The 18,377-nt window shown below is 42.4% G+C and overlaps 1 protein-coding gene across 1 annotated transcript in view; it reads left to right on the top strand.

Moving 5' to 3' along the window:
• atp13a1 (ATPase 13A1) overlaps window positions 1–18,377 on the top strand; it is a 103,079-nt gene that overhangs the window by 29,055 nt on the left and 55,647 nt on the right. The window contains exons 9-11 of the mRNA XM_063035883.1: window positions 475–530; window positions 2,083–2,209; window positions 3,263–3,400. Of these exons, the coding sequence (XP_062891953.1) occupies window positions 475–530; window positions 2,083–2,209; window positions 3,263–3,400 (321 nt within the window). The remainder of the gene's footprint in view (window positions 1–474; window positions 531–2,082; window positions 2,210–3,262; window positions 3,401–18,377) is intronic.

Consider the following 18,377-nt stretch of genomic DNA (forward strand, 5'->3'; position numbering starts at 1 on the left):
TTACAGCTGGAACACGATGCCCCGAGTCTTGTATTCAGTACCCCGGTCAGTAAAGGCCTGTGTGCCAAATGCTATCTTCACTGCCCTGTGTTACCACTCCCCAAGAGCTATATACTTCCCTTCTTAAGTTTCTGTTCTACAATGCTCCCAGGTCCAGTGTAAGGCTTGCCCTGCTTTATCTAGCCATAATGCATCACCTTGCATTTGGCTGAGTTAAATTCCATCTGCCATTCATAGGCTCACTTTCCCAATTGATTTAGATCCTGATGAAACCTTTTACAATCTTCTACACTGTCAACCACATCACCAATTTGGTACTTGAAGAGCATCAAGTACATTATGGAGCACTTTTGTATTTAGGATTTTGTTCATTGCTATATGTAAATATGTACACTAGCTTTTGTGCTTGCTTAGCAAATGGCATTTTATTTTTTGGCTATCCACTAGCATTGCTTTTATTAATTACTTCCCCAGCTGTGGATAACGGGTGTGCTGCCTATGTCCTGAGGACTGGTTTTAATACTTCTCAGGTGAGTAGAATAATCTGTGTGAAACATGTAGTCTGTTAAGCACTGATAGTTTAACTGATACGATGAGGTGAAATTATTAACCATACTTGTGATTCGCTGGCTGAGAGTCAAACCTTCAGCTTACTGATAGAACATTACAGCACAGAAACAGACGCTTCGCCCCATCTAGTCCATGCCGAACTATTAATCTGCCTAGTCCCATTGACCTGCACCTGTACAATAGCCCCTCCACACCCCTCCCATCCATTACCTATCCAAATTACTCTTAAATATTTAAATCAAATCCACATCCACTCCTTCTGTTAACAGCTTGTTCCACATTCTCTCCACCCTCTTGTGAAGCAGTTCCCCCTCATGTTTCCCTTAACCATTTTACCTTTCACCCTTAACCTATGATCTATAGTTGCAGTCTTACCCAACCTTAGTGGAAATATCCTGTTCATTTCCCCTGTCTGTACCCCTCACAATCAAATCTCCCCTCATTCTCCTTGTACAACCTTTCCTGAAAACTTGGGTCCTGAAGTAATGGGTGGAGTCTTGTAAATTTTCTGTAATTTTTCAATCCAATTGATATCTTTTTCTTGTATGTAGGTGACCAGAACTGCAGAGTCTAAATTAAGCCTCACCATTGTCTTAAACATAACATCCTGTCTTCCTACTTTCACTTATGAAGGACAATGTGCCAAGAGCTCTTTATGACCTATCTACGTGTGACCCCATCTCGATATTTATTCTTGCTTATTTGTTTTGTGTTTTCACCATTTGTTGTCCTTTGCATGCTGGTTGTGTGTCTGCTCGCAAGAAAGCAAATCTCAGCATTGTATATGGTGACATATGTACTCTAATAATTTACTTTGATCTTTGAGTTATATCAACTTGCATAGATCAGTTGTGCAAGCCCTCCAAGTTTAATTGGACTGAAAAGTTCAGTTTCTTGAAACATGACTCTGACAATTTCATAGACTGGAATGTTATTGTTACTCAAAGAATAACAGCAATGGTTTTAGGATTAATTTGCATCTGTTGTGTTAGAAATATATTGTTGAAGTTCCATCCTGTAGTCACCAAAGCAGCAGGCATAATGGCTATTCATTTTGGTTATAAAATGAATTGTGAATTTTTAATTTGTTTATTAAATTTTTTTTACCAGATATTTTTATTAAAGCTATTTAAGATTTGTACATAAGATTGATAGCATCAAACAGTTAAATTGTATGTGCATTTAGGAGATTATCTTAACATAAGATGTTTAAATGGAAGTGCTTCAACTTCTCACTTCATATCTTGGTCTGACCTGATGCCACCTTTTATGCATCTTTTCCAGGTTGTTAGTTTCTTGTCCTTTTTCCGGTCTGTCCCCTTCCTGTACCATTATTTTTGTCACAAAATTACTAGAAAGCCACCATCTAGTCTTGCAAAATCGAGCCTATAATGGTCATCCGTGGAATAAACTAGAAAGTAAAGTACAGCTATATTACATTTGCAAACTGGAAGAGTGAGCAAAAAACCTAAAAATATTTGAGTTTAACTTCGGTATCTTTGAAACTCTCAGGGAAAATTGCTGCGGACAATCTTATTTGGAGTCAAACGAGTTACTGCCAACAATCTGGAGACTTTTATCTTCATCCTTTTCCTTCTCATCTTTGCTATTGCTGCAGCTGTTTATGTCTGGGTAGAAGGTAAGTTTCTCTTCCCTTCTAGGGTAAGAAGGGGAGGAGTGGCATCCCTGGAAGAGGCTTTGCAGTAGTGAATTTAAAAACGCAAACACAAGAAAATCTGCAGATGCTGGAAATTCAAGCAAGACACACAAAATGCTGGTGGAATGCAGCAGGCCAGGCTCCAACCTGATGGCATGAACATTGATTTCTCTAACTTCCGTTAATGTCCCTCCTTCCCTTCTTACCCCATCCATAATTTATTATTTTTCCCCTCTCTTTCCCTCACAATAACTCCTTGTCTGTTCTCCATCTTCCTCTGGTGCTCCCCTCCCCCTTTCTTCCAAGGCCTTCCGTCCCATGATACTCCCCCTTCTCCAGCCTTGTATCCCTTTTGCCAATCAACTTCCCAGCTCTTGGCTTCATCCTTCCTCCTCCCGTCTTCTCCTGTTATTTCGGGTCTCCCCCTCCCACTTTCAAATCTCTTACTGTCTCTTTACATTAGTCCTGACGAAGGGTCGCGACCTGAAACGTCGACTGTACTTCTTCCTGTAGATGCTGCCTAGCCTGCTGCATTCAACCAGCATTTTGTGTGTATTGCAGTCTTGTTAACTGTCTAGATTGTATGGTCATGATAAAATGTTTTAACATGAGGCAAAAGCAAATAAATGACTTTAGTAATTTTTACACTCCACTCCCCTTATCTGTGTATTCTGCACAAAGATGTAATCTCTTGCATATGGCTGACTTTAGAAGTTACTTTTTCAATTTTTTCCCCCTTCATTCAGTGACAACAATGTTGCTGAGGATTAAAAGCATAAAGAAGAGGGGGTTATGAATTTGCAATGCAGTTTGTTATCAATTGGATTGTGTTTTCTGAAGATTTCCTGTTCCCTATCAGCAAATTCATTGTGATGTCCATAACACTTACCAAACAATTCGTTATTGCAATTGTTAATATTGAAGCTGTTTAGACTTGTATCTTGATCGTGCCTTGAATTCCAGATATTAGGAGTCATTACCAGTTCTTTTGTCATTTCAAAGAGTTATTTTTAATGTAGCTTTGTTTGTCTACAGGCACAAAGGACCCAAACAGAAACCGTTACAAGTTGTTTTTGGAATGTACGTTAATCCTAACATCTGTTGTTCCACCTGAGCTCCCAATTGAATTATCACTGGCTGTCAACACTTCCCTTATTGCCTTGGCTAAACTCCGTAAGTACTTTGTAATACGGAAGGGCATAATAACACTTCAAACCACAAGCCTTTATATCGTAATTGGAGGGTGAAATATTGAGTACGTATTCAATAGAAAAAAGGATGCCTTTTAATGGCTGCCTTTTTTAATTTAGAGTACATACAGGAGCAGAATAGATTATTCTTGAATGGAAGTAGTTGAAGATTACAGCCTTTTGTTTGCTATCTGTCATCATTGAGACACTCAGGCAATTTAGCAGCCACTTGGTCAAGGTCTTTAAGTGTACCTGACATCAAGAGAATGTGGATAATTACCTTTCAACAGCTTGTTAGTGGAGAGTGGAGGGCTGGCTGACAAGGTTATATTTTTCTTTGGCCATAAAGCGCAAATTATCTCACTGGCTGAATCATGTACAACATTTTGGTTAGCATTAATGAGATGTGCAAACCTGAAAGAGTGCAGAATGGATTCACTGCAGATATCTGGGAGTATAAGAAAGGGCAAAAGTCAGATTCTTTTTCCATTTTGCCACAAAGTAATCTGATTAAATTGCTCAGATGACAGATCTTGAGAAACCCAAAGGTAATTATTGTACTATTTGATTATTTGGAGAATTGCTAAACAAAAGGTATTATTAAAAGTGAGGCAAAAGTTAAGATTTTTAATCCCGTGGAAGTTGAATGCTAGATCCCAAAATGTGATGGATACGGAACCGTTGGATGGTTTGAAGAAAGAGCTGAAGTTGAAAAGGGTCGGGGGGCGGGTGGGGGGCGGCGTTAGGAGTGTGGTGAGATTTCCTGCCACAGGCACAATAGGCATACAGGTCCACCTTCTGTCCAATAAAATTTTGGTCATTAAATTTCAGAGCTTTTACCTTGGAACACAAGGACATTCTTGTCAATTGAATGAAGACAGCAAGATTCAGGGTGACAGTGTAATACAGTTAATGGCTTAGTGTAGCATTCCCTTTCTTGTACCATGAAACTAAAAAGGCCTTTCTAGGTGGTTATCATAGGGAAATTAATTTTAATGTATCTCATCCTTGTAGCATTTTGCTTAGTAATTGTCAAATGTCATTTTGTCACATGATATTGAATCTCCAATGTAAAACATTAAGGATGTTTAGAGCCAGACTAACTTAATTTGGCCAGCTGTAGCAGACTAAATGTTGAAAATCACCATGTTCCTTTTCATTAGTTATGGTTTGTGCTTTGTAAGTAATCATTTACCTGACCGTAGCAAAATAAGATGTGAGCAGATCACAAGATGTAACTTTTATTGTGAGGAGGATGTAGGAAACACAGTGCAACTAAAGCAAATAGTTAGAAGCTATAAGGAAATGTTTGAATAGCACGTCAGAAGACTGGCTTGCTGCTACATAGAATGCACTAGCTTTGTATATCGTTTACTGTGTCCTTTTAGAAGCAAATAAATATTCAGGAAAAGGAGATTGCAATAGCAGATGCAATAACTTACTAAAGGTGCTCTGTAAATATAGTGGACTTTGCCAGTCAATCTACAATGTATAGGATGTGGAACATAGAAGCAGGCTGCCCTGGAGAATGGCATACATAGGACTTCTCAAGTGTGGTCACAGACTGTGGGCTGCAGAGTTTTATTGGTTTACAAACACCTAGCAAAGGGGGCTTGGGAGCAGTCTGCACACCCCATATATTGCAAGGAAGTTCAATAATTAAATTAAGAGGCTCATGAGTAAATATAGGAAGTTGTCAAGTCCACACTGCATCTTTGATTGGCACAGATGTGGTGCCAGAAGACTGGAGAATACCTTGTGTTCCTTTATTTAAGAAAGACAGTAGGAATAAGTTGAGTAATGAATGGCCTGTGACCCTTGTGTTAATGCAATGGAACTGTATTAGAATATATCATCAGGAATAGGATTTATGCCCGACACCAGCCCCCTAGGCCTGAGTCGACGTAGTAGTAGTAATAATAGGATTTACGCAGGATTGGGAAGGCACTGACTGATCGGGGTAGTCGGCATGGCTTTTTGCAGGGGAAATCCTATCACGATTGAGATTTTTCGGGTAATTAAAGAAATTGAGGACAGTTCAAAATAAATTATCAAAGTACATGTGTCTCTATATGCAATCCTCAGATTCATTTTCTTGCAGCCATTCACAATAAATACAAAGAAACAATAGAATCAATGAAATATTGGACACAACAAAGACAACCAATGTGCAAAGGACAGCACATTGCAAATACAAGAAAGAAAAATAAGTAATAAATATTGAGAGCATGGGTTGTGGAGTCCTTGAAAGTGAGTCCATAGGTTGAGGAATCAGTTTATTATTGGGGTGAGTGAATTTATCTACTCTAGTTCAAGAGCCTGATGGTAGAAGGGTAATAATTGTTTCTGAATCTGGCGGTGTGGGACGTGAGGCTCCTGTACTCTTTCCTGATGGCAGCAGTGGTGAAGAGAGCATGGCCTGGAAAGTGAGGGTCCTTGGTGGATGTTGCTTTCCTGCGAAAGCTTGGTTTGTAGATATGTTCAATGTTGAGAAGGGCTTTACCCCTAATGGACTGGGCTTTATCCACTACTTTTTGTAGGCGTTTTCATTCAGGAACATAGTTTTCAGTGATTCAGCCAGTCAGAATACTTGACCTATGGAAGTTTTAAATGACATGCCAAATCTTTGCAAACTTCTAAGAAATGATAATGGCATGGATTTTGAAGTTACTGACCCTCTCCACCTCTCCCTTGATGAGGACTGGCTCATGGACCTCTGGTTTCCTCCTCCTGTAGTCAATAATCAGTTCCTTGGTTTTGCTGGCATTGAGTGAGAAATTGCTGTTGTGGCACCTTTTTTAGCCAGGTTTTCGGTCTCCCTTCTGTATGCTGATTCATCACCTCCTTTGATTTGGCTAACAGTGGTTTCAGCAGTAAACTTCAATATAGCATTGGAGCTGTACTTAGCCCCTCAGTCAGAAGTATAAATGAGTAGAGCAGGGAGTTAAACACACAGTCCTGTGATTGTGGAAGAGATATTGTTGCCAATCTGAACTGATTGCAAGTGAGGAAGTAGTGGATCCAGTTGCACATGCAGGTATTGAGGACTAGGTCTCGGAGATTATTGATTAGTTTTCAAGGGATGATGGTGTTGAATGCAGAGCTGTAGTCATGAAGTGGATCCTGATGCAGGAGGTGATGGGATTGAAGCCCTACCACAGCTGTCAAGCATCCCTCTGTGATTCAAGCTTGGTCTTTCTGGAGGTCGTACCTTTACCTCATGTATTTTCTTTCACCGGACCAGAAACCCAGAGATCTGGCCCTCATGTAGAACACAGAACAGTTGTTGTACCATTATCTCCTTGAGTAATGGAACAACAACAGCTGCTTGCCAGTCCTCTGGGATCTTGCCTGTGGTTAGGGACATGAGATATTGGCAATCCCTTCTCTTGCCTCTCTCAATAACATGGGGTATAGCCCATAAAGCCCTAGGGAACATGTCCACCTTAATGATCTTTTAAGAGACCCAACACTGCCTCCTCTTTACCTCAAAATGCCCTAACATATCAATATACTCAGCACTGACCTCCCTATCCTCCACGTCCTCCTCCTTGGTAAGTACTCACTAAGGACCTCACCTGCATCCTCTGCATCCAAGCAAATGTTCCCCCTTTATCCTTGATGATTTGAACCCCCTCCCTAGTTATCCTTTAGCTCTTAGTGTCTGCATAGATTGCCTTGCGATTCTCTTTAATCCTATTTACCAAGGACTTTACATGGCCCCTTCTGGTTTTCCTAATTCCCTTTGAGTTATTTTCTAGCTTTGTTGATTCTAGATCCCTAAACTTTTATGTACTTTTTTTTTCTTGATTAAATTCATCACCTGTCTTGACATCCAAGGTACTCTTTATCTTGCCATCCTTGTTTTACCTTCTGACTGCAGCGCATCCGTACTGTACACTGTGCAGTTGGTCTTTAAACATCCTCCACATTGCAGATGCCTGGAAACAGCTGTACCCAATTAACTCCTAGTTCCTGCCCAATGCTCTCATTATTTGTCTGCTCCAATTTAATACTGTTCGGTGAGGTCCATGCTTATCCTTGCCTATAGCTGTCTTAAAACTTGAGGAGTTGTGGTCACTGTTTCCCTAACTGATAACCCACTGAAAGACCTGTCACCTGGCCAGGCTGATTACCCAGTACCAGATCTCGTGCAGGCCCTTTTGTTGCGCCACTGTGTTTGGCTGCATGTTGTCACCTTCTGCTGTTCTTGTTTGTCCTGGCTCTGTTTGTGTCTCTGTGTATACATGATGTGCAAGCCACTATTGTCTACGATCGTCAGACACGACTGCATATTCGATCCTCTGTCGTGGACTTGTTCACTCGGGATTCCGGACAAAGAAGCTTTCACTGCTCTCTATTTTCCTAACTACCTGAAGGTATATGGGCTCGACCCTGCGGCTACCACCGTAGGAAACGAGCTAGGAGGCGGAGTAAACGTGCAGGCGCCTCGGTTAAGCTGAGGAATCTTGCCCGCTCTCACTCGGCACCGGTCTACCTTTTCCACTCAACGATGTTGGACCCGGTCGGCCATGTCTCTCCATTCCTGGGCACTCCCTCAAGACTAGGTACGCCTTTCTCCGACCGATTATCCCAGACACAGACCGCTGCCCTGCGGGCTCCCTGCCAGGCCATTTGTGGAGCGTGGTGGAGTAGTCTTCCAGCACCTCTGCCGTCTGGCAAGGGAGCCATTGTCAGATTATACTGCTATTCCAGTCAAAATGGCTCTGATCAACGTGAGATCCTTGTCCAATAAGACTATTATTCTCAATGACTTTTTCACTGCCCAAAGATTGGATTTCTTCCTGATGACGGAAACCTGGTTAAGCACTGGTGAGCTTGCTCCACTTGTTGAACTCTGTCCAGATGACTGTAACTTTTTTAGCATGCCTACCCCCTCCGGATGTGGAGGGGGTCTAGCCGCCGTGTTTAAGAAACATTTTAATTGCCATCTACAGAACTCTGATTATTTCTCCAGCTTCAAGGTGCAGTTAATCAAAGTGGGCCTGGTCAATCCCCCTCTAAATTGCTCTTGTATATCGTCCACCAAAAATACATGAAGAATTTATCACTCAATTTGCGTACTTCCTCTCAAATACTATGCCCAAGTTTGATTGAGTTCTGATTCTTGGTGACTTTAATATTCATGTTTGCTGTCCTGTTAAGTCTCTCGTAAGTGAGTTTATGCATCTGCCTGAGTCTTTTAATCTTGCTTTGCTCATCACCGGACCCACTCACATGCTAGGCCATACACTTGACTTGGTCTTATCATTTGGTTTTATGATCTGCAATGTGGAAACAATTGATGCGTGTCTGTCGGGTCGTGGTGCTGTTATGCTTGATGCTTCTCTGCTTCCCCCCCCCACTAAGTTTCATCTTCCTGTACGTTGCTCGTTACGTTAACTCTTCGACTGCCAGTAAGTTCTCTGAGGCTGTCTTAGCTGCTCCTAATACCTGCAGTATTGAGGCTTCTCCTCCCCATCTCCGCACTAACTTCCTTATTTAATACCACCTGCTCTTCTATTCTGAATACTGTTGCTCACCTTATATTCAAAAAGCCTAAACCTAAAGGTCTGCCTTGGCTTAATGACACTACCAGAGCTGTGAGGAGGAAGTGCAGAATATCTGGACGAAAGTGGAAGCATGATAAGCTTCAAATTTCCTTTGAAATTTTGAGATACAATCTTCACAAATATCAGGATGCAGTTAAGGCTGTGAGAACAAAATACTTTTCTGACCTAATTTCTAACAACTTTCATAATCCCATGGTCCTATTCAGTACCATAAATTCTGTCATTTGTCCCGCCCCTAATATTAGTTTAGATGTGTCCCCTGCTAAGTGCGAAGAATTTTTAAAATTCTTCATTAGCAAAGTTGAAGACATTAGAATGAACATTTCTCTCTTCCCTCTCCCCCACCTGTGACCTAACTGTCTCACTGGTCTGTTCATCTAAACTGGACTTTTTGCAACTCATCACACTACCCTCCCTTACAAAGATTGTTTCCACCATGAAACCTGAAACCTGCAACCTGCCCCCTTGACATTGTCCCCACTGTCCGCCTGAAGGATGTCTTTGACATAGCCGGTTCCAGCATCCTCTCTATTATCAACAGCTCCCTGGCCACTGCTACCGTTCCAACCTGCTTCAAGCGCGCCGTGGTCCAGCCCCTCCTGAAAAAACCTAACTTAGACCCTACCTTACCTAGTAACTACAGACCTATTTCTAAGCTTCCATTCCGGTCAAAGGTTCTCAAAGGTTATTCTTAGTCAATTGCTGCCCTACCTACACCAAAACAACATCTTGGAAAGATTTCAGTCAGGTTTTAAGGCTTATCATAGCACAGAGTCTGCCCTGCTGAAAGTGTACAATGATCTCCTCCTCCCTACTGACTCAGGTGACTCTGCCATCCTAATTCTTCTTGACCTCAGCGCAGCATTCGATACTGTGGATCATGCCATTTTAATAGACTGTCTCCAGTACGGGGTTGGTGTTGATGGCACTACCTTGAACTGGTTCACATCCTACCTCAAAAATAGAAGCTTCTCAGTCAACATAAGCAAATTTTCCTCTTTTCCAGCTAGTTTCTCCTGCAGGGTCCCACAAGGTTCCATCCTAGGGCCCATTCTTTTCTCTATATACATGCTTCCCCTCGGCCAAATCATTCAAAAACATGACATTTCCTTCCATTGTTATGCTGACGACACACAGCTTTATCTCCCCTTGAAACCAAATGACCAGTCAAATCTAGTCAACCTCATGAACTGCCTTGAGGACATAAAGTGTTGGATGGTACAAAACTTCCTACAGTTGAATGAAGGCAAGTCTGAAGTTGTCCTATTTGGCCCCCCTGACTCCATCAAAGTGATTACCAACAGTCTTGGTAACCTGCCCATCCTTGTCAAACCCCATGTCAAAAACCTTGGTGTGATATTTGATTTGGCCTTTAAGTTTGACAAGTAAGTTAATGCAGTAGTAAAACCAGTTTTTTCTAGTTTCATACTATTGCCAAAATCAAGTGGTTTCTCTCTTTCAAAGATCTCGAGAAAGTAATCCACGCCCTTATATCCTCTCGCTTGGACTGCTGCAACTCCCTGTATACTGGGATTAGTCAGTCATCCCTGTCCTGCCTGCAACTGGTCCAGAACGCCGCAACCAGGCTCCTGACAGGTGCCTGGAAGAGGGACCATATTACTTATATCCTGGCCTCTCTCCACTGGCTTCCAGTACAGTTTAGAATTGATTTTAAGGTTCTCCTGTTTGTTTATAAAGCACTAAATGGTCTGGCCCCCTCCAATATCGCAGAGCTTCTAACCCCTTATTCTACTTCGAAGTTGGCTGACTTGGGGCTCCTGGCTGTCCCACAATCTAAATTTTTAAGTTCGGGGTGACTGCGCCTTTGCTGTTGTAGCCCCTAGACTGTGGAACAGCATTCCCCTCCCTTGACCCTTAAGTTCAGGCTGAAAACTTACCTCTATTCACTAGCGTTTGAATCTTCCTGATGTGGCTGAGCTTTGGCTTGTGCCTAGGCTCATGTTTATTTTGTGCCTATAAGCTGTATGCCTTGTTTATATCTGTGTTTCTTGTATTTGTGATTTTAGCTACCTGTTATGGTTTGTATAGCAGGGATGTGATGCTGAGGCTTTATAAGGTACCAGTGAGGCCTCACCTTGAGTATTGTGAACAGTTTTGAGCTCCTCATCCAAGAAAAGATGTGCTGGCATTAGAAAGGGTCCAGAGGTGATTTACAAGGATGATTCCAGGAATGAAAGAGCTATCATATGAGGAATACTTGGCACTGGGTCTGTACTTGCTGGAATTTAGAAAGTTGTTGGGGGGGGGCGGGATTCTCATTGAAACCTTTTGAATGTTGAAAGGCTTAGACAGTGTAGTTGCAGAAAGGATGTTTCCCATGGTGGGGGAGTCTAGGACAAGAGGGAACAGCCTCAGGATAAAGGGACGTCCATTTAAAACAGATGTGGAGAAATTTCTTTAGTCAGAGGGTGGTGAATTTATGGAATTTGTTACCACAGGCAGCTGTGGAGGCCAGGTTGTTGGGTGTATTCAAGGCAGAGCTTGATAGGTTCTTGATTATTCATGGCATCAAAGGTTACAGGGGAAAAGGCCACGGATTGGGTTGGTGGGGGTTGGAGGAGAATGATCAGCCGTGACTGAATGGCGGAGCAGACTTGATGGGCCAAATGGGCTAACTCTGCTCCTGTGTCTTATGGTTTCACATAAAACTATCCATCACGTAGTATCTATTACTTTGCTCCTGGTTTTTACTGGCCTGAATCTACCATCCATAATTGGGTCTAATATCACCGGCATATGTTGTGAAATTTGTTTTGTGGCAGCAGTACATTCCAATACATAAAAATGATAGATTACAATAAGTATATATGAGATTAGTTTGCATTGCAAAAGGGGGTAAAAATATACTGAGGTGTTCATGGGTTCATTGTCCATTCAGAAATCTGAAGGCAGAGGGGAAAGAGGTGTTTCTGAAAAGTTGAGTATGAGTCTTCAGGCTCTTGTACCTGCTTGATGGTAGCAATGAAAATAGGGCATGTCCTGAGTGATCAGTCTTTAATGATGGATGCTGCCTTTTTGAGGCTTTGCCTTTTGAAGGTGTCCTGGGTGTTGGGAAGTCTAATGTCCACGATGGGACTGGCAGAGTTTACAAATTCCTGCAGCCTTTTCTGATCCTGTGCTGTGTCCACTCCATTTCAGACAGTGGTGCAACTAGTTAGAATACTCACCATGCTATATCTGTAGAAAATTACAAGTGTTTTTGACGTACCAATTCTCCTCAAACTCCTAATGAAGGATGGCAGCTGTCATGTCTAGAGTGCTATTTGATGTTCCTTTCTGCATTTTGTGGTGCCTCGGGTGGCAACCTTGCCGTTTCTTTAACATTTGTCTGTTTTGTTTTGTGTGGCAGAGTTGCTAGATTGATACTCAACCCAGCACAGATGGAAAGTGTGCAAAGAGCTGGCCAGGTTTGAACCTGGGACCATTTGCTTTGAAGTCTGGTGCTGATGCCACTACTTCAGTGGCTGGCATGCCTTCATTGTAATTGCATTAATAAGTTGGGCCCAAGATAGTTCCTCAAATGTGCTGACACTCAGGAACTTGAGATTGCTCACGCTTTCCATTTTTGATGCCTTGATGACTGGTATGTGTTCCTTCAACTTCCCCTTCCTGAAGTTTGCAATTAATTCTTTGGTCCTACTGGTGCTGAGTACAAGTTTGTTGTTGCAACACCCCTCAACCAGCTGATCTATCTCACTCTGTGCTGCCTCATCACCATCAGGGGTCAGGAGCCCCGCACTAACTGCTCAACTCCCCTTACTGCTGGTGCTCACCCATCTACTTTCTGAAGCCTGCACTCTGGGTGTGACCAACTCAGTAAAAGTTTCACCTGAGGTTTTCAGCCTCCTTGCTGGTCCTGAGTACGTCCACTTACAGCACCAGTTCCTTGACCTTGTCTGTCAGGACCTGAAATTGGATGCAACTTCACTATCTGGTCTTCAGGTTTAAGATGGTGTTTGTAAAGTATAGTGACTGGCAGGAAAAACACCTGTTACTACTTTATTAATCACACCTTTTCTCAAATGGTTACTGCAATCAATACCTGTAGCTTCCCTTCGGAGTTGAGTTTTTGAACCACCTGTACAACCTGTCGTTTTTGTGTGGTGTGAACTGAAGTCTCAGAGGTGCAGGATTGTTGCAGCATGGCATGTACAGGCTGAATCGAGTTGGTTGGCCTGGGCCTGCAAGTGAAGAACAAGCATGAATGATTTACATACCAGGCTGAATTGGAAAGGTTGGGTGTGGACTGAATAGAGTAGGTGGGTCCCGGGCCCAAGAGCATATCAAGGTGGCAAGGCCCAGGTCTGGGAATGTGAGACGACCAGCTGTTTGGCCAGTATGCGCACTGGGCCAGGTTGAAAATGTCAGGACCAGAGTTGAGGGGTGGGCTGGTGTTCAGTTCTCGATCCCATGTGGTTTATCTATCTGTGCTGAACTGAGGCTATGGCCTACAGCTAACGAACTCTTGGACTGACTGTATTTGGCTTCATGGTTGTGGACTCACTTTCTTGAACTTCACTTCTGAGTATTGTTGGCTTATTTTTATCGTTTGCACAATTTTTTTCTGCACATTGGGTGTTTCAGTCTTTTTTTCCCGAATGGGTTCTATTGGGTTTTTGTTTTGGGGTTGACTGTAAGGGGACAAATCTCATTGTTGCATATAGTATACACTGATAATAAATGTACTTTGAAATTTCTGCAGATGGGGTCATCAGAGAGATCATTAGGTACTCTGCAATACCACATCTTGCAGGTGTATCCCATAAGATATAGCAGAATTAGGCCATTTGGACCATCAAGTCTGCTCTGCCATTTCATCGTGGCTGATCCATTCCCCTTCAACTCTATTCTCCTGCCTCCTCTCCTAACCTTCGCACCATGACTAATCCAGTACCTATCAAGCTCTGTCTGCCTTAAGTGCAGGCAGTAACCTGGCCTCCACAGCTGCCTGTGGCAATGAATTCCACAGATTCACCACCTGGCTAAGGAAATTCCTCCTCATCTGTTCTAAATGGATGTCCCTTTGTTTTGATGCTGTACCCTCTGGTCCTAGACTTCCCCCATCAAATGAAATATCCACTCTATCGAGCCCTTTCAACATTTAATAGTTTTCAGTGAAATCCCCCTCGTTCTTCTGAATTTCAGTGAGTACAGGCATAGAGCCTTCAATCGCTGCTCAAATAACTTTTATTCCCAAAATCATTCTCATGAGCCTCCTCTGAACCCTCTCCAAAGTCAGCATATCCTTTCTTAAAAAGGGGGCCCAAAACTGCTTGCAATACTCCAAACGAAGTCTCACCAGTACCTTATACATCCTTGGTATTACATCTTTGCTTTTATATTCTAGTCCTCATGATCACTAACATTGTATCTTCCCAACCACTGAGGTCAGATTAACTGGCATATAATTTCCTTACTTCGGTCTCTCCCTTGTGAAGTGATAATTGCAATTTTCCAGTCCTCCGGAACCATACCAGAATTGATTGGATTTTTTGTTTTTGGAAAAATCATTACTAATATCTCCACAGTCTCTTCAGCCGCCCCTCTAGCACCCCGAGGTGTACTCCATCAGGTCCAGGTGACTTATCTATTTTCATATATTTCAGTTTCCCGAACACTATCTCCGTATTAATAGCGGCTGCCCTCACTTCTGCCCCTTGACACTCTCGAACATCTGGCACTGATTCCACTGTTTGAACCACCATCCTTCCTACATTTGTTATACCTTAAGCTTGAACTTCTCAAGCTTAAGCTCTAGCCTCTGCCTGTTACCGAAACTTGTTGAGGCAAAACCCGATCGCTCTTTAACACTGCCCCACTCACATATTAGCTGTTCCTATCAGATTCCAAATGTCTTGGTTCATCCATGGTTTCCAATTGGGGAAGACTTTTTTTTTGTGTGGGGACAAACTCGTCTACAAGTGAATTTGGAAAGTCCATGACAACTGTGGCCTGTTCATTAAGATCCTTCTGTCCTTGTATGTGGCCCAAGCCACCAACTCAAAGCAGTCCCTTAGCTGCTGCTCTGTCTCCTGCAACCACCTCGTTGTTGTCCTTCCCTCCAGAGCCTTCCTCTTTTACCACTGCCTATATGCATGCAGGAGGGCAGCCAGATGATCAGATTTCCCAAAATGTGGCCTAGGGATGGAATGATATGCATTCTTAAACTTCCTGTAATGCCTCTCCCAGCCCCCTTCACCATTTCCCATTTCCTTTTTCCCCCCTCTCATGTTATCTCCTTCCCTGCCTGTCGCCTCCCTCTGGTGCTCTTCTCCCCCCCCCCGCCTTCCTTTCTTCCATGGCCTTCTGCTCCTTCATCAATCTATTTCCTAGCTCTTTGCTCATTCCCCCCCCCCCAGTTTCTCCTATAGCCTAGTGTTTCCTCTCCTCTCCCCCCACCTTTTAAATTTACTCCTCAGCTTTCTCTCTCCAGTCCTGCCAAAGGGTTTCGGCCTGAAATGTCGACTGTGCTTTTTTTCTATAGATGCTGCCTGCCCTGCGGAGTTCCTCCAGCATTTTGTGTGTGCTGCTCTGATTTCCAGCATCTGCAGATTTTGTCTTGATTGTAATGAGTAAAATGAGATGGGTTCGTAATGTCAAATAGGTTATGGTCATTTGGACACTGCTTGCTCTGTCATGCAATAAAATGGAGGGTTTTCCTCTCACAATATTCTTACATCCCTTGAATCTCATTTTGGGGCCCCCACCTGCACCCCACAGTTCTGTCTTACTGGTCAGGAAAGTATCTAGACTGTACCACTGAGATGGTGTTGGCCTGCACACTGCCATGCGCTCCATTCTTAAGGAAGAGTGTTGTTGATGCTCCCTATCCTGGATTGTTCAGTCATACTTGTTGTACTGTTGTATCTGGTCAAAGAGCCAGCCATTAATTAGAATCATTGAATGGTTGCAGCACATAAAATCATTTGGCCCATTGGGCCCATGCTGGCTCTGTTCATTGTGGGGATAATGAAAATTGGAGCCAAGTCACTGGATTTCTATTCTGTCCTAGAGATGGATACTGGGGGGGAAAAGGGAAAATTAATTTTGATAAACAAAATCCCATTATGACTTTTGTGTTCTCTATCTGGTCTATTCTTTGTTATAACATTGGTTGGACAGATATAATGCGTGCTGGTTATTTGGTGATTACATTTTTCAAGTGGATATAAATTTTCAGTTAAAATTTGACGTAAAGTCTCGGCTACTAGATGAGCAAGTTCTTTGTTGTGTGGTATCTGGTTAAGCGAGGGTTTACATGCAGTCTCTGTGAAATGTAATTCATCAAAGGCTAGATTTCCAAGCCATGCAGACCACAATAGTTACCGAATGCAAGAGCACTATAAACTGTTAATTGCTGACAAACAGAACCTATAAATGAGTCTGCCTGTTTGATGTTTCTTTTGATGTTTTCTGGTATTAGTTCCTGTTTGTGAGCTGGGACCAGTATGGGGATACATGAGGCAGCTGAGACTAAATTCATAATTTTTTGAAAAAGCAGAACATCCCACATCTTTGACACAATCAAGTTTAATGATCTGAAGCTGTAATTTTAAAATCTGTTGAAGACTTGTGGGATGGAGTGTGGGGGGGGTGGGAAAGCAGCTACACCTTCTGCTGCAGTCTCTTTCTGGATGTGCCGGTGTCCTCTTTTCATATAGAACTCAATGAGTGGAATCTTGGAAACTGGTGTTTCTGCTTTTCCTAATGAGTCTCCAGAATAGGTCATAGCTTCTCTAGGGAAAATGGATGAGATATTCTTGCCTTAGCCCCTGTGGTTTAGAGTGAATCCTGACCAGTAGTGTTATCTGTGTGGAGTTTGCATGTTCTCCTTATGACCATATGGGTTTTTCCCGAATACATTGGTTTCCTTCTACAGCTTGCTAAACAAATCGATTACTGAAGATTACAACTAATATGGGTGGTGGGGGGAATCTGGATGAAGGGAAATAGGGGATTGGAACTCCTGATAAGGTCTGCAGAGATGGCTCAGACTCAGTGGGCTGATAAAGTATATGAACTTTTTTATATGATGGAATTCTAAGCAGTCTACTTGTTCTGCAGCTGATGAAGCAGGTATAGACCTTTTGGTCCCTTGAACATCTTGCTTTTCAATGAGATCTAAAGGCTATCGCCTAGTTTTAGATGCTGAGTCTAATTTTGTAAGCCATGGTAACTGGTTATAGACTTTTACCTTCCCCCTGTGTGTGTGTGTATAAATGGTTCCTGAGTTGAGAAATTTGGTACATCTGCAGTGTTTTATTTATTTAGAGATGTAGTAAGGTATAGGCCATTCCAGCCCTTAAAGATGCGTTACTCCACAACGTCCGACAATCCTGATTTAACCCGAACCTAATCGTGGGACAATTTACAATGACCAGTTAACCTACTTAGAACGTCCTTGGACTGTGGGAGGAAACCGGGGGAGCTGGAGAAATCTCAGGCATTCCACGGGGAGGACATACAGACTCCTTACCGATGACAACAGAATTGAACTCCAAGCTCCAACACCCTGAGGTGTATTCGCTTTGCACTTCCTGCTGTGCTCCTGTGGCTCATTGCTTTAGAAGATCTGTATTTGTCACTGCTGTTACTTTCTGTATTACTGTCACTTTGTTCACAGTTTAATCTCCTGGTCACCGTGAATTGCTCCTCATAATGATTCCTGCCTTCTGCCTTTCACACAGCCAAATGTGTGGCAGTCTTTAATCATCAAAAAGCTATATAGAAGTCTAATTGTCACTATTTTGCCCTGGTTATTTCTACTTCCAACTACAGTCTGTGAGATGTTGCTTGCCATTGGATCATGCACAACAGGATGGTTGGTTTCTTTTCTGTTTTTAGGTTGGTGATAGGGTGGGTGAGCTGCTGTCCTAACTGATCCTGGTAGGGTAGCATTTGTCATATTCTGCCTTTTAAAGCATTGGTCCATTATTTCTTCTCTCTTGCCACTCATCCAAGTTCCTAACCAAATCAATTACTTCCACTGCAAGATTTAATTTGGCTAATATTATATGCTTTCTGAATCTTTGTATGAGTAACCATGAACAGTCTGCAATCCAATATCTGAGTCACCTTTACAAGAAATCTGGTTTATTGTGTGTGACCTGCATCAGTCTAAAGGTATCTGCTTGAGCTTTTTTTTTTGACACTGGCAGAATTTTGATGTAAATTGACACCTTGAAGTTAATTGTAATTACAAGGGAGATGGTCAAGAACATTAGATTAAAACACTTGCCAATAAATGATAATCATTCAGAAAATAAAACTTAATTTCTTAACAAATGTAAACTCCATGGAGGCATTCAATGGTTAACTAAAGACATTAGGGATAGTGCTCAATAGTTAGGGTGGATTCAGAAATAG

The sequence above is a fragment of the Mobula hypostoma genome, chromosome 29 (assembly GCF_963921235.1).
Source record: "Mobula hypostoma chromosome 29, sMobHyp1.1, whole genome shotgun sequence".
Lineage (NCBI taxonomy): Eukaryota > Metazoa > Chordata > Chondrichthyes > Myliobatiformes > Myliobatidae > Mobula > Mobula hypostoma.